At 42.6% G+C, this 17,184-nt stretch overlaps 1 protein-coding gene across 1 annotated transcript in view; it reads right to left on the bottom strand.

Moving 5' to 3' along the window:
- Positions 1 to 2,358: 2,358 nt before the first annotated feature.
- Positions 2,359 to 17,184, bottom strand: part of LOC149435475 (natural cytotoxicity triggering receptor 3 ligand 1-like) — a 67,145-nt gene continuing 52,319 nt past the window's right edge. The window contains exons 5-6 of the mRNA XM_089662624.1: positions 3,568 to 3,825; positions 2,359 to 2,426 (exon numbers count right to left, since the gene is read on the bottom strand). Of these exons, the coding sequence (XP_089518750.1) occupies positions 2,359 to 2,426; positions 3,568 to 3,825 (326 nt within the window). The remainder of the gene's footprint in view (positions 2,427 to 3,567; positions 3,826 to 17,184) is intronic.

Raw genomic sequence — 17,184 nt, 5'->3', positions numbered from 1 at the left:
CCCACTGACACCAATGATGGGGCGCTATTCCTCCCACTGACACCAATGTTGGGGCGTTATTCCTCCCACTGACACCAATGATGGGGCGCTATTCCTCCCACTGACACCAATGATGGGGCGCTATTCCTCCCACTGACACCAATGATGGGGCGCTATTCCTCCCACTGACACCAATGATGGGGCGCTATTCCTCCCACTGACACCAATGATGGGGCGCTATTCCTTCCACTGACACCAATGATGGGGCCCTATTCCTCCCACTGACACCAATGATGGGGTGCTATTCCTCCCACTGATACCAATGATGGGGCACTATTCTTCCCACTGATACCAATGATGGGGTGCTATTCCTCCCACTGACACCAATGATGGGGCACGATTCGTTGCTCTGACACCAATGATGGGGCACGATTCCTCCCACTGACACCAATGATGGGGCGCTATTCCTCCCATGGACACCAATGATGGGGTGCTATTCCTGCTAGTAGGTGCCTCATTTCCCACCCTCGGCTTATACTCGAGTCAATAGTTTTTCCCAGTTTTTTGTGGTAAAATTAGGTACCTCGGCTTATATTCGGGTCGGCTTATACTCGAGTATATACGGACGGTAACTATTAAAATGTATTTAAATTTATTTTTAATTTATTTTAATTTTTATTTATTTTTAATTATATGTTTTTGGTAATATGTTAATATATATAGATATACATATATTTATCAATAAAACATTTTTTTGGGGGCCTCTATATGAGATCAGGGTTTAAAGTATATGATTTTAATAGCATTTGTAAGATGTTTTTGCCTAGAGTTTTTATATCTAGTTCTTACTGGTCATTATAGTTCCTCGAGATAGTTTAGGGGCCGGATAGCGAGTTGCTCCCTGTGGTCTCCAGTAATATGGCCGCGGGAGACCAGGGTGTGTCTATGGGCGAGTGCATGATCCGCCTTGGGTGGAGCATATCACATCACACCTTGCATTTAAGAGAAGTTTGTCACTATGAGTGCCAGCCCCGAGGAACTCACATGACATTTTGACGCAACGCGTCGGCCTGACGTGGTGACGCACTTCCGGCGTGGTGGCCATCTTGGTGCACCTTTGATTCCTGTACACCCATGCAGAGTACATTTTAAAGCATTGGGTTGTGAAGCTGTGATTTTCGAGGATCTATGTGAGTTGCTCTTTTATGTACATTGTTGGATCTTCATTAAATCAACCTACTACACTATGGGAGATTGTGTTTATGTCTTTATTGGCACATACCCATATCCCATAAGAGGAGCCACTGCTTGATTGTCGACCCCTTGAGAAGGAGATCTGAGTATGGGGAGAGCGGACCAGTGGACACCAGTATATGCTGAAAGGATCTGAGGGTTTGATCCCACTATACGCTTTGACCCTTTCGGGTCGAAGCCTGGAGGTGAGAGGCTAATCTAGCCGTGTGTTGGAGTTTCTGCACCTGTAGTCACTTTATTATATGGTCACGTGTGTTTGGAATTGCAGTAGTGGTGTCACCCACTTATCAGACATTTTGTACACATTATATTTATTTGGTTGTTGTTTAGTGTGGTATTTGCACTGTATTTGCACGTATTACCACAGTTTTTTTATCATTATAATTATATTCATGTATGGGTTTTATCATTAAGAATTATTCACTTTATTATTAATACACTGAATTTATATACTATGTTTTGTTATGGTATATATGTATTATTTTTATTTTTGATCACCTAGACCACTTGATGACTATTATATTTATTGTTGATTCACGTGGTTTATTACATATACTATTTTTCTATGAAGGTTGTTATAGAGCGGCACTTTTTTCACTTTAGTGTTTTTGGGATATATTGGTAGCACCACATTCTTTTAGATTTTGTTTTCTATTTATATCAAAGGTTCTGGACGAACTCATTTGTACAATCTGCAGAGGATAGAGGTTATTCTGTAACCTTTGGGTCTTTATATGCTTTTTCACTTCCTGACCAGCTTGTTCCCATGTAGGCAGCGGCCTCTGCTTCAGCAACTTCAGCTGCAGTCTGTCGCTGCAGGATAATCAATTTTGATTCTAATTCCACCACTTCTTGTGCTATGACAGCTGCTGTGGCAGCTTTCATAGCTCCTATCTCCTGCATCATCATGGCTTCTTTTTCTGCGTACTGTAGCTGGACACGGGCAGCTTCTGCCTTGGCACGAGCTCTAACTGCTGAGGAACTTGCTGAGGACATCTTGACCGTGCATCATCTTGCTGGGCACTGGGGATGTTGTCCCTACCTTGCTGTGTTGGCGGTAGTGTGTCATCAGCCTGATACTTTGTTCCTGATCTTAGACTCATGCTGCAGTAATGGCGTCTCCGTTTATTCCAGACCGCCATGTGGGTGTCCTTTTACTGTTCTGCTTCGCCTTATTGAACTGTTGTATAACACTAGTCAGACAGTCTAACAATAATTCAGAAGTCAAGAAACGTGAGACATCAGATCTGTATGTATTCTTTGTTCTGAATACCTTTGTAAAACTACAACATAAGCACAAACAAAACATATGTGTCAGTACATTAAACATTATACAACAGCTTCATCCCATCAGTGAGTGTACTCAAGGACAATGCCATCATAAGTCCAGGAATAGCTCAGAGCTCTACTGTATGCTGCTTGTTAGATCCAGAAGCAGTCACGAAATGGAGGATAGGAAGTTCCAGGTTAAAGGTTACTTTAGCTATGTGAAAATTACCACTTCCTGTCAAATCCTGATATAACTAGGCATAATAACTAACTGACCACTAGATGGCAGCAACATCACATAACATTGCAGTATAATCCATTACAGCACATTACTGTTATAAACCACCTAGCGGGGCCCCTAGCAGTCCACAGGACAGGATTCCCCAGGGCGCGGAGTCTAAGTCCCAGTCTTCTTGTTCACCAGAGCCCCTGATGGTGGGGATGGGCTTGGAGCAGACAAGGACCAGGTCGCGACCCCTGAGTACCCCCGTCTGTGGCAGCGGGACCCGCCAGAGGTATGTGCAGGTAGAGAGCCTGATGTGAAGAGGTGGAAGACTGGATCCGAGCGGGATGGATGGATGGCAGAGTAGTAAGCGTGGTCAACGAGCCGGGTCAGTAACAGTGGGGTCAGCGTAGTACAAGGCGGCAGGCGGAAGAATAGTCAGGTCACTTGCAGGGGTCGGTAACAGGGGTTCAGATCAGGTACAGAGTATGCAGAAGAGAAGTCAGACTAGCCAGGGGATCAGAGCAGGAGAAGTCAGCGGAGGTCAGGTTCGGGCAGGGTCAGCAACAAATCTAGGATCACAGGAACACAGGAACACAGAGAAGAGACCATACGGCAATGGGTGTTAGTGCAGGGCAGGTTTAAATAGTGCGCCCTGCTATTGGTGCCAGGTGAGCGGCCGTGATTGCGAGTGCGCATGCGCGGCCGCCGCCGTACAGGTGTCAGAGTCCGTCGGATCGGATGGATCGGTGCTCCGCGCATGCGCAGAGTCACTTGCCGCTGCGATCCCTGACATTTACATACATTTATTTTCAACAATATGGGCAGAACACGCCCCCTACATGCTTTTAGGACTTCCTGCAGAAGGTCCACCAACATTCTGGTGTTACACCCAACTCTACTACCTGGGGCTGTACAAGAGGCCTGTTGGCTGATGCATGGCTTACATTGTATACCAGATTGTGGACATATCTGGACTTTCACAAACTTACCACCAAAATTCCTCAGGAAGTGTAATGATAAACCCAACAAGACCAATGCTGTGATGGATGATACCGTAAAGATTACCCCCAAAACAACTTTCATCCTTGGATCCAATACTGTAAAACAAAAGCACAATAAGTGTAATTGTATTCCTGAATGTCTGGAAAACAATCCAACAACATTTCTGCTTTTCCCGACTATAAACCGATGTCTACGATGTTTCTTTCACTTTAACAGCTCCGCATCTTAACCTTGTTGCAAACGTGCGCATCAGAGATGGACGCGGTTCAACCATTTTGTTAGGCATCTCCATTTTCTCCCTTCATCTTTCCCCCCTCCCTCCCTGAGAGGCCCAGCTACATGTTTTGCGCTCTCCATCTTTAGTAAATAAACCCCAGTGTTTTTACTGAGACATCTGCTTGTACATGTCCAACATAAGATGTGTGAAGGCTTTGTTTTACTCCACTTCAGATTTGGCAGTCAAGTTACTCAGAAGATCAGAGTTTAAGCTAAGCAGTAATTTTGTATTAATTTTAAAGTAGGATTTGACATTTTCACAAATGAGCGAAGAATACAACTTGTATCCACCACTGTAAGAAAGCAAGACCTTTACTACTAGTTAAATGACCCTAGATACCCTACAATCGCCTAAGCGCCCACCTCACTGACAACAAGCTCCTTGATCCACTACAGTCTGGCTTCCGTCCCCTACACTCCACCGAAACCGCCCTACTTAAAATCACTAACAACCTGCTAACCGCCAAAGCTAATGGCCACTACTCAGTCCTCCCACTCCTCGACCTCTCCGCGGCCTTCGACACAGTCGACCACCCCCTCCTCCTTACTAAACTACACTCCCTCGGCATCAGGGACTCTGCTCTATCCTGATTCTCCTCTTACCTATCCCAACGCTCTTTCAGCGTTACCTATAACGCTGTCACCTCCCCCTCTCTCCCCCTCTCTGTTGGGGCCCCCAAGGCTCTGTCCTCGGACCCCTTCTCTTCTCCATCTACACCTCCTCCCTTGGCAAACTGATACACTCCCACAGCTTCAACTATCACCTCTATGCCGATGACACAAATTTACCTCTCTACCCCTCACCTCACCCCCTCACTCTCCGCCCGCATCACCCACCTCCTAAACGACATATCAGACTGGATGTCGATCCATTTCCTCAAGTTAAACCTCTCCAAAACCGAGCTCCTAGTTTTTCCCCCAGCCCGCCCCCCCCCCATCCTCTCCATCACGACAAACAACGCCACCATCAATCCCACACGCCAAAGTCCTAGGTGTCACCCTGGACTCAAACCTTTCCTTTCAACCTCATGTCTAATCACTATAAAATGCATGCAGGCTCCGCCTCCGCAACATCTCCAAGATACGTATGTTCCTCACCCCAGACACCCCTAAACAACTCATACACTCCCTTATTATCTCACGCCTAGACTACTGCAACTTCCTTCTCACCGGCCTACCCCAACACATGCTATCCCCGCTCCAGTCTATCCTGAACTCAGCGGCAAGACTCATCCACCTCACCAACAGCTCCACTTCTGCCACTCCCCTCTGCCAATCCCTTCACTGGCTCCCGATTGCCCAACGCATTAAATTCAAATTACTAACTCTGACATACAAAGCTATTCATAACGCTGCCCCAAACTACCTCACTGACCTGATACGCAAATACCACCCTACCCGTGCCCTTCGCTCCTCACAAGACCTCCTACTCTCTAGCTCCCTGGTCTCCTCCAACGCCCAACTGCAGGACTTCTCCAGGACTTCCCCCATCCTCTGGAACTCCCTACCCCAATCCATCAGACTGTCACCTACCCTCCTCACCTTCAGGCGCACCCCGAAAACCCATCTCTTCAGGCAAACCTACCCCACTCTCACCTAACAGCTGTTCTCCACTCCTCCTACCACTCCATCCCCCTCAGCCACTTCCTCCTGTACCTCTACCCCCTCCCTCCTAGATTGTAAGCTCAAAAGAGCAGGGCCCTCGAACCCCTCGTGTATTGTATTGTCACCGTATTGTCTCATGTACTGTCCCCCCACTTTAACATACAGCGCTGAGCAAACCTTTTGGCGCTATATAAACACTGTATAATAATAATAATGTGGCCAATATGTTTGTGAGTTAGGAAGGTCACAGGAGGGTCATCGGAGCTGTAAAAGCCCCAAGAGAGTTGGAGTCTCACTGCCCAAAGAACCTGTGTAATTTCACACCTTATAAAAAAGATAACGGAGCCTTCCCAGGAGTTCAAGGCATTCCCAAGAAGCACACACCAAATAACATTTTTAAAAAGATTCATTTTTCCCCTATGTCTGATATCTTGGAATATGAGAGCCATACATAAAAGCCGGACATATCATTCGATGGACGATGAGCAGGCGAACAGTTTGATGGGTCACTTGCCTTGTCTCGGGCGCAGGGGAAAGCAGAGAAATAGATCTCATGAACCGTTTAGCATACAACTTCATAATTCATACCTGGTCAATCCTCAGAATTGTCTGCATAATAATCTACCCACGGGTGGGAGGTCCCTGGTGCAGATGGAAGGTTATGGACCAGAATATGAGTTATGAAAGATGTTGGCTCCAGTCTAGGGCTCGGCCTGACGATTCCTCCCTAAACAGGGGATTGGTCCTTGACTTCAGAACCACCCCCTGCTGGGGAACACAAAAGAGGTTGTCAGGCCTAAGAAAGTTAAATTGAAGACATCTCCCATTTTTTCCATCTTAACATAGGGAGATCAAAGCCCTTCTGCTTAATGGCTTGATGGCAAGTATCTTAACCCTTTACCACTCCCTGATATCTCTTTGCTGTGCTGCTAGTCTCTGTATGTTAATATATATATATATATATATATATCTTAGTTACATCTTTTTCTGTATGTTTATATATATATCTTAGTTACATCTTCTTCTGTAAATATTTTTATTGTACCCGTTTGACCTTTTAGTAATAAATCTTTCTGAAAGTGTTGAACTGTTTCTAAAGCACTGTATTGCAATTTATGGATCCCTGCCTCTAAAGAGAACGCTACTGTTTGTTTTAACCTCTGTATAACCGGCCTGCGGACCGTTTTATACAGATGATTATTTCAATCATTATAGTGTTATAGCTGAACGCCGAGTTTCCTCTTTCTCTGTACAAAAAGGAGGTGGTGGCAGTGTGGAGGGTTAGTTGCGTAATTAAACCGACCCAGTAACAATCGCTCAGGCTGCGGTACATCGATCTGTATCCATTAGCTGGAAAATCGTTGTGCAGGGTGCAGCTGGGTTTGGTATTGTTACGCACATCACATCGTGGTTTTAGATCGGCTAGCCCTTTGGTCACGAGTTTGGGTGAGAGGGTCTGGGGTCTGACGCCGCGGTCGTGACATATTGGTGGCAGCAGTCATGCGATCGTCACATATTGAGGGTGGCGATCGTGCGATCGTGCCAAACCTCACCAAATGTAAGGATTGGATTGTACAACTCTATATTCTCCTCAACCAAGAGGTTGTTTGGTTTTTTTTCACTTTCTGCCCCAGGATGCTTCCTGACTGGTGATGAATGAACTGGTCTGGGTTCAGATTAGACATCTGCAGAATGAAAACATTTGTTTTGTGTAGATTGTTAATTTACTAATTTTGTTTTGTTGCATTTTGTAACAAATTTCGTTTCAATTTGTATTGTTGATTTGTTTTCGGCCGAATTCAATTCAATCCAAATTCATTGTGAAGAGAAGCTGGTCCTATTAAAAATCAAATTTCAGAGGATCCTTTCCCTTTCCTTTCCTCTGAAACATGATGGATCTACAGCTACATCCTATTCTTTCATATTGGGCTGTGCAGAACCACCTGGCCACCTCTGATTGGGTGCTGCTATGAGCCTAGTGGAAATGGAAAACTTTTCTGGATTTCTCCTTCCAGTGCAACAAACTGCTCTTTTGACCCTCCTGGTTTGAGAAATCATTTTGTTCCCACATTTAGGTACTGAAAATGTGATTGCTTTCGCTTTGTGACTATAATAAGCATACATTATTCCTCATGATAATTTGTGATGTCATCAATGTCTCTTATATTTGTTTGTTGAAAGCAATCCGTCTGATAACAGGAGGCTGATGTGTGTCAGTATCGAAAGGAACAGACAAATGTGAACAGACGATTATCACTTTTTTGAATATCAATCTGTTGTGTATGTCCGGCATCACAGGATATTCTCAGCACTTTCTGGAGCCCGGGGTTGGTGGTCTGGAGGATCTTCTGGTCCTCAAACAATCTGATATCAGATGTTCTAGTATCTGAGACAGAGAAGTTCAAATCGTTTTGTTCCAAAACGAAATTTGGATGACATTTTTGTTATTCAGAGATTCAGATGTATCCGAATTTCAAAATTACCCTAGAGACAGAGATAAACATCTTGGGACACTAGCAGACTCCTTCCATAAGAAAGGTTACAAGGACAAAACTATCAAAGTACAAAGAAAAAACTGGTCACCTGCCCAGGTCTATAACTGGCTTTTTAAACATTGACCATGGAAGGCGTCACAAAGTAAAAAATAGAACTATCTAGTTCAACTTACCAGCCTACCCCAGTCTAATAATGGCTTTTGTCGGCAAGGAACACAGGGGTTTAGTTAGCACACATTTGCAAATACATACGCAAGCCACAGAGCCACATCACGTGCATTGGGCACCCTGGCTGCCGTTGTGCTACATGCTGGGTGTCAGGTGCGCTCCCATGACCTTAATGAGGGTGGGCTCCCTCAGGTTCACCTGCCCTTGTTTCTATCCATTTAAATGCATGTGCCTCCATTGTGAGGACTCTCAAGATTTATAGAGTTAGGACCACAGATACTCAGGGTGCCGTGATGTGGCTCTGTGGCTTACGTATGTATTTGCAAATGTGTGCTAACTAAACCCCTGTTTTTAAACGCATGTTCTTAGACAGGTTAATTTGGTTTTTGATAGTTGGCTAACTGGCTGGCAGTTTGAACTGGTTTTCTTAACCCCCTTTTTTGATAAGTTATACTTATCCGTGTTCCTTGCCGACAAAAGCCATTATTAGACTGGGGTAGCCTGGCAAGTTGAACTGGATAGTTCTATCTTTTACAAAACTATCAACACCAGCATAAACACAGCCTTGAGAACCCGAAGAGAAAATCTACTTCAGTACAAAGAGAAAAAAAAACAAACAACTGTGTACCTCTAGTAACCACATACAACCCAGCACTAGAAGGGGAGAAATTGGTGTAAAGAGGCAGAGGTGCTGAACATGGCGGCTGTGGGGAGCGAACGGCACTAGCTTTCGGCTAGGTCCCGCTTCCCGACCTCCCTAGTGACCCGTAGGAACCGACTCACCGGAGTCCGGAGGGCTGTGGAGTAGAGCCCGGAGAGCCGGAGATGGGAGCTGGACGCAGGCTGCAGTGACGCGCCGGCGCTTCGTGAGACAGAGATCCAAGCGGCTGGGAGGCGAGGTGACGTAGCGGGAGCATGTGACCAGCCGCGGAGGATCTCTGGGGGAAGGAGGAAGCCGGCCGGCCTCCTGATGAGACAGGGAGATGCCGGCTTACTGTTACCGGCTCCCTGTTGCCCATAACCCCCGGCTTACTGCTGCCTATAACCCCCGGCTTACTGCTGCCTATAACCCCAGGTCAGCTGACTGATCGATCCTGGGTCAGGGAGACCCGGGAGTACTAGGAGACCCACCCTGCATCCCTGGGTTTGATAATAGCAGGAGATTTAAATCTCTGTATGGACCCACAAAAGGATGCAACCTCCCTTGTGCAGAGAGAGGGGGGTAGGTCTCTGAGAGCTTTGAAAAAGGTGATCCACAAGTACCAACTGGTGGACACCTGGAGAATAATGCATATGAAAGACAGAGACTATACCTTCTTCTCTAATGCACATGAGATATACTCGAGACTGGATTACATTTTAATAGATCATCAACTCATTGAACTGTTGGTTAAAATAGAAATAGAGACAAGAACATTCTCGGATCATGCCCCTGTCATAATGAAAATAGGATGGGGAAGACGGTGGACGGGAGGCTTAGGATAGAGGTTAAATGAGGCTCTTCTCTTGGATGAGGATATTGCCCAGAAGATCGGGGAAGAGATTAAGGTATATTTTAAGGAGAATGAGACAGAGGAAGTATCGACAGCTACAGTATGGGAAAGCCATAAGGTATATATAAGAGGAATCTTGATTGTGATGGGAGCAAGGAAGAAAAAAGAAAGAAGAGAGAGGGTTAGTGGACTCCTAAAAGAAATCCTGGACTTGGAGCAGATACATAAGAAGAAAATAACAATAGAAACAAGACAGAAGTTAATGGATAAAAAAGATGAGTTAGAGAGATTGATGGAAGAGGAGAGGAGAAGAGTATATAACAAAGTATTAAGTGAAAGATATAGATGGGGAGATAGACTAGGAAAATACTTAATGAGAGCTCTGAATAAAAAGAAAAACAGGAATTATATAGAAAAGATAAAAAGTCCTAAGGGGGAGTTGGTCCACTCAACTAAAGAAATTATTAAAGTATTCACGGAGTATTATAGAAAGTTGTATAATATTAGTCCCCAAGGTTCACCAAAAGAAATTAGAGAAGGTATCAACAAAAAAAGGATATATATTTAAAAAATGCGGGATTACCAAAGCTAAGTGAAGCACAATTGAACTCCTTGGATGCGGAAATTTCCCAGGAAGAAATAGAAGTAGCATTAAGAAGTACAGGGGGTGGAAAAAGCCCAGGACCGGATGGTTATACAGTTAAGTACTATAAAAAATTTAGTTAATTATTGTTACCGAAGTTGAAGAAGTATATGAATGATTTGGGAGGTGGGATGGAGGGGAGGAGAGAATCCCTTCAGGCCCATGTCGTACTCATTCATAAGGAGGGAAAAGATCCTTCTCAGTGCTCTAGCTATAGACCAATTTCATTATTGAACACTGATACCAAGTTGTACGCAAAGGTTCTAGCAAACAGGCTGAAAGACCTAATGCCTGAATGGATCCGTGGAGATCAGGTGGGCTTTGTTCCAGGGAGAGAGGGTAGAGATAATGGGTTGAGAACTTTAATGCTTATTCAGAAAAGTAGAAAAGGGAAAGCCCCGGTGGTGCTCTTGTCAATTGATGCCGAGAAGGGGTTTGATAGAGTGGACTGGGGCTTTATGATGGACAACTTGGAAGTGTTGGGGATTGGAGAGAGAATGCGTGAGTGGATAGGTAAATTATATAGGGAGCCCACCGCAATCATCACGGTAAATGGGGAGAGGTCGGAATCCATTGGGATGTCCAATGGAACAAGACAAGGCTGCCCATTGTCCCCCTTGTTGTATGTTTTGACATTGGAACCCCTGTTGTCAATAATAAGGAATAGTGGAGCAGTAAAGGGAATCCAGATAGAAAATATAGAACATAAAGTAGCGACCTTTGCGGACGACCTATTGTTTTATGTAGGCAACCCCCGAATAACACTACCAAGTATAATGAAGACCCTGAAGGAATATGGTGAATTATCAAATCTGAAAATTAACCCAACAAAAACAGAGATTCTGAACATCAATATACCAAAGAGCGAAAAAGAAAAGCTACAGAAAGAATTCCCCTTTATATGGAGAGAAAAAGATATAAAATACCTAGGAATAAAACTTGCCATCTCATATAAACAATTGTATAGATTAAACTATATTTCTCTGATAAATGAGACCAAGGAAGAATTAAAAAGATTAGAAGGAGGAAATCCATCATGGATAGGACGTATAAACTTAGTTAAAATGGTAATTATACCTAAAATACTTTATAGATTTCAAATGGTCCCAATCAAACTCCCAGAGGCGTTTTTTAAGATAATGAGAAGAATGTTAACAAGATATATATGGAGGAATAAAAAACCAAGAATATCATACGAAACACTAAGTAGGACTAAAGAGAAAGGGGGAATGGGCCTACCTGATGTCAAGAGATACTATAAAGCAGTAATTTTAGCAAGAATTTATGATTGGACATTTAACCATAAGGGAAAAAGTTGGGTAAAAATAGAAAACGAATTGAGTGGAATTAGTTTGAGTAAGATGATATGGGTTCCAGCACATTATAGAAGAATTAAAGAAAACACAAGCACTTTCACTTTAAATGTTTTAAGGACATGGGATAATTTACATAAACACATGAAATGGGAATTCAAATCTATATTAATGCCTCTTGCAAACACAGAGTATTTCCCTCCAGGAAAGGAAGAGATTAGAGATGAGCGAAGAAATGAAAAATTCGATTCGGCTGATTCGGCGAATTCCAGTGTGAAATTCGAATCGATGCGAATTTCTCCGCTACGAAGATGACTTATTTAAAGGGTTTCTAGGCTTCAGAGAGCCTTTAAATTAGTGCAGAACACTGTACCTTTAATTTAAATGCCCTTGGAGATGAGGAAGGAGAAGGAGAAGGAGAAGGATGAGAAGAAGGAGAAGGAGAAGGATGAGAAGAAGGAGAAGGATGAGAAGAAGGAGAAGGATGAGAAGAAGGAGAAGGAGAAGGATGAGAAGAAGGAGAAGGATGAGAAGAAGGAGAAGGATGAGAAGAAGGAGAAGGATGAGAAGAAGGAGAAGGAGAAGGAGAAGGATGAGAAGAAGGAGAAGGAGAAGGATGAGAAGAAGGAGAAGGATGAGAAGAAGAAGGATGAGAAGAAGGAGAAGGAGAAGGATGAGAAGAAGAAGGATGAGAAGAAGGAGAAGGATGAGAAGAAGGAGAAGGATGAGAAGAAGGAGAAGGATGAGAAGAAGGAGAAGGATGAGAAGAAGGAGAAGGATGAGAAGAAGGAGAAGGAGAAGGAGAAGGATGAGAAGAAGGAGAAGGATGAGAAGAAGGAGAAGGATGAGAAGAAGGAGAAGGATGAGAAGAAGGAGAAGGATGAGAAGAAGGAGAAGGATGAGAAGAAGAAGGATGAGAAGAAGGAGAAGGATGAGAAGAAGAAGGATGAGAAGAAGGAGAAGGAGAAGGATGAGAAGAAGGAGAAGGATGAGAAGAAGGAGAAGGAGAAGGAGAAGGATGAGAAGAAGGAGAAGGATGAGAAGAAGGAGAAGGAGAAGGATGAGAAGAAGGAGAAGGATGAGAAGAAGGAGAAGGATGAGAAGAAGAAGGATGAGAAGAAGGAGAAGGAGAAGGATGAGAAGAAGAAGGATGAGAAGGGATGGATCCATTTATGGAAACAAATACATACAATGTTTCAACCGCTGCATGGAAGGACAGTCCCAGAACTGTCATTAATAGTCTATTTCTGACAGTTCCATGACATTCCCTCCATACAGCGGTTAAAACAGCTGTATGGAGTGAATGTCCCAGAACTGTCATAAATAGTCTATTTCTGACAGATCTGGGACATTCACTCCATACAGCTGTTTTAACCGCTGTATGGAGGGAATGTCATGGAACTGTCAGAAATAGACTATTAATGACAGTTCTGGGACTGTCCTTCCATGCAGCGGTTGAAACATTGTATGTATTTGTTTCCATAAATGGATCCATTTATGGAAACAAATACATACAATGTTTCAACCGCTGCATGGAAGGACAGTCCCAGAACTGTCATTAATAGTCTATTTCTGACAGTTCCATGACATTCCCTCCATACAGCGGTTGAAACACCTGTATGGAGTGAATGTCCCAGAACTGTCAGAAATAGTCTATTTTTGACAGTTCTGGGACATTCCCTCCATACAGCGGTTTCCGGCAAAAAGTGTATGTGCAGAGTTCCTCTATTCTGCAGATACACTTAGAGGAGCTCTGCAGATACACTTAGAAGAGCTCTGCACATACACTTTTTTCCGGCTTGGAATTATTCTTATTTTCATCCTACTTCTTCTTCTTCTTCTTCATCCTCATCCTCATCCTCTTCTTCTTCTGAGGATGAGGATGAGGATGAAGAAGAAGAAGAAGAAGAAGTAGGATGAAAATAAGATTAATTCCAAGCCGGCAAAAAGTGTATGTGCAGAGCTCCTCTAAGTGTATCTGCAGAGCTCCTCTAAGTGTATCTGCAGAATAGAGGAACTCTGCACATACACTTTTTGCCGGCTTGCAATTATTCTTATTTTCATCCTACTTCTTCTTCTTCTTCTTCTTCTTCATCCTCTTCTTCTTCTTCTGAGGATGAGGATAAAGAAGAAGAAGAAGTAGGATGAAAATAAGATTAATTCCAAACAGGCAAAAAGTGTATGTGCAGAGCTCCTCTAAGTGTATCTGCAGAGCTCCTCTAAGTGTATCTGCAGAATAGAGGAACTCTGCACATACACTTTTTGCCGGCTTGGAATTATTCTTCTTTTCATCCTACTTCTTCTTCTTCTTCTTCTTCTTCTTCTTCTTCTTCTTCATCCTCATCCTCATCCTCTTCTTCTGAGGATGAGGATGAAGAAGAAGTAGGATGAAAAGAAGAATAATTCCAAGCCGGCAAAAAGTGTATGTGCAGAGTTCCTCTATTTCTGACAGTTCTCTCACAGCTTCTTCACATGTACAGTGGTTGAAACATCTGTATCCTAAATGTAAACTAATAGATACAATGTTTCAACCGCTAAACATGTGTTCCTTCTGTCAGAGAACTGTCAGAAATAGCGGAGCTCACTGCAGGGACACTTTTGCCGGCTGATCGGGAAATGTTCGATTCGCGCACCCGAAGTAGGCAAAATTTCGGTTTCGACGCGAATCGAATATTTCCTGAAATTCGACTCGAATTCCGGTTCGCCTAGTTCGATTCGCTCATCTCTAGAAGAGATATCAGGGAGATGGTTTAAAAAGGAAGATATCCAATTGAGAGACGTATTGGTAGAGGGGGAATTGAGAACATTTAAAGAATTAAAAGAGAAGAAGGGAGATATGTTTACTAGAATAGATGAGTGGAAATATCATCAATTAAAATGTTTCATTGGAAATCTCCCAAAACCCTTGAGATTAAAAAAGGAGTGGAATATGTTTGAAAGGGTGTTAGAAACACGTAGAGATGGGAAACATGGTATTGCAAAAATTTATAGAATACTCACAGAATTAGACACAGACACAAAGTTAATTTTTATAACGAAATGGGAAAGAGATATGGATGTGGTGTTGGATGAGGACAAACAGAAAAAGATATTTAGATTGATACACGAGAATGTTAGCATGAGAGAGGTTGAGATTAATTATAAGTGTTTGACACAATGGCATATTACACCGAGTACTGAGTATAAGATGAGTGGGGAAAATTCAAAAGTGTGTTGGAGAGGATGTGGTGAGATAGGCACGGTGATTCACATATGGTGGGAATGTCCGAAAATTCAAGCTTTTTGGAAGACAATAGTTAAATTGATAGAAATAATAACCGGAAATGACATAGGGTTAGACCCAACAATGTGTCTCCTACATAATGTTGAGACATCAGTAAATAAATATAAAGAATCAGGCGTATGGTATTATTTGAACGCTGCAAAAGGTCTGATACCCAAGTTTTGGCAGAAAACAGAGGTGCCGAAGGAGGAAGATTGGATCAATAGAGTAAACCAGATTAGCAGAATGGAAAAACTCTACCATATGCAGGAAGATAGGATGGGAATATACTATATGAGATGGGAAAAATGGGAAAAATCAGGATTGAAATTAAAATATAGAAAACTATAAACTAGGATGGTATTTTAAGTTATTAAGCCTCAAGAGATAAGAGAGGGGGAGAATCTGCAGAAGGGAGGGAGGGGGAAGAGGGGGAAAGAAAGGAGTTATAAGAAGGGGCAAATTAGAAATGTAATGAATATTTATATGTATTGTGTCCCTTTTTATGGATCTTTTTTGTAATAATATGAAAAATTAATAAATATTTAAATTAAAAAAAAACAAAAAACCCAGCACTAGAAGGAATAGGAAAAATAATCAAAGAATTACAACCCATCATAACAGAGGATGGAACTCTGAAAGAAATATTCCAGCATCCCCCAATACCGGCCTTCAGACAACCCCCCAATACTGGCCTTCAGACAACCCCCCAACCTCAGAAATAAACTAATCAGTAGGAAACTTCCTTTGATTATGATGTCACAAATAATGGAAGCACACCCTTTAATAAAAAACACTACAAACTGTGCAACCAAATCAACAAATTAAAAAGTGTCCGACACTCAAAAGGGATCTTCAATATCTCCGGATCATACAGCTGCACCTCCAGTAATATTGTATACCTTATCCAATGCAGAAAAGGATCCTACGTTGGTGAAACAGAACAGAAGTTGCAAACAAGGATGAATTTGCACAGACGTACCATCAAGGAACATAAAGAAGAGGACTTCTGCACACCTTTGGGACACCATTTCGCACAACTGGACCACACTATGGAATACCTCAATATTTTAGTTCTTAAAGGAAATTTCAAAACTATACAGGAAAGGAAAACTTTTGAACCAAGAATGATAATTCTATTTGACACAAGAGATAATGGCCTTAATTTGGACATGGGATTCCTCAATCATTATCCGACAGTTTTACGACCCCCTCTGTGAGTGTTGCCCCCCCCTTCTTTGCATTTGCTGTGTCTTATCTCTAGTCTAATCCTAGTTTTATAACCATTGCTTAAAGAGAAAACAGGTGGCGCACACACCTAGTGCATTATCCAAGGTTTATTGTAAAGAGTAAAAAATAAAAACATACTCACAAAGCAAGCATGTATCTAAAAAGGCATCACCAGCAAGGCTCCCACTTTCCATTTATTACACATCTGCATCAGAGGCTGGTCCTTAGCTCTGAGGAAAGGGATTCATCCCCGAAATGCGTCAGCAATTTGAACGCACTGACAGTGAGGACACCTTGCCTGCCGCTGTGGCCATCGTCATTTTTCTATGCTTTTTAGATACATGCTTCCTTTGTGAGTATGTTTTTATTTTTTACTCTTTACAATAAACCTTGGATAATGCACTAGGTGTGTGCGCCACCTGTTTTCTCTTTATCCAGTGGCTGATTTCCCCGTCTGAAGAGGGCTGCACCCCTGAAGCATTTCCTTTGGTTTTTGCTGTCCTGATACCCTTGGCTTCCCTTTTGGCTGTGCATATCCTGAGGCGCTGGAGAGTACATATTATAACCATTGCTGTGTACATTTGTTTGTGTTTCTGGTTTTTTTTTTCCTCCCCCTTTCAACATTTCTTTTAACATTCTGCTAAAACTTTGTGAAGTAGTACTGCCTGGACCTTGAAGAAGGGAACATACCCCGAAAGCTTGTCCTCAAAATTGTATATTAGTGCAAATAAAAAAAGTATCACGTCAGTACTCAATTGTTTCTAATGAAAATAAACAAACCCAAAATAACAAAACAAAATTTTGTCTGAAATAAATTCTAATGAAATTTGAAAACAAATTCAAACTGTAATCATATTGTAATCATATTGCCAACTATTGCTGATTTTCCTTTAAAAACTGTGTGCATTGGTGCTAAAATATAGCCATCTTTCAAAATTCGAATTTTGAAAGGAATAGAATAGAAAATAA

The sequence above is a fragment of the Staurois parvus genome, unplaced genomic scaffold, assembly GCF_062004578.1.
Source record: "Staurois parvus isolate SC_StPar_1 unplaced genomic scaffold, SC_StPar_1.0 ptg001505l, whole genome shotgun sequence".
In the NCBI taxonomy this organism is placed as follows: domain Eukaryota; kingdom Metazoa; phylum Chordata; class Amphibia; order Anura; family Ranidae; genus Staurois; species Staurois parvus.
Note: the sequence above shows the minus strand (reverse complement) of the source record. Positions and strands in the feature narration are given on the sequence as shown.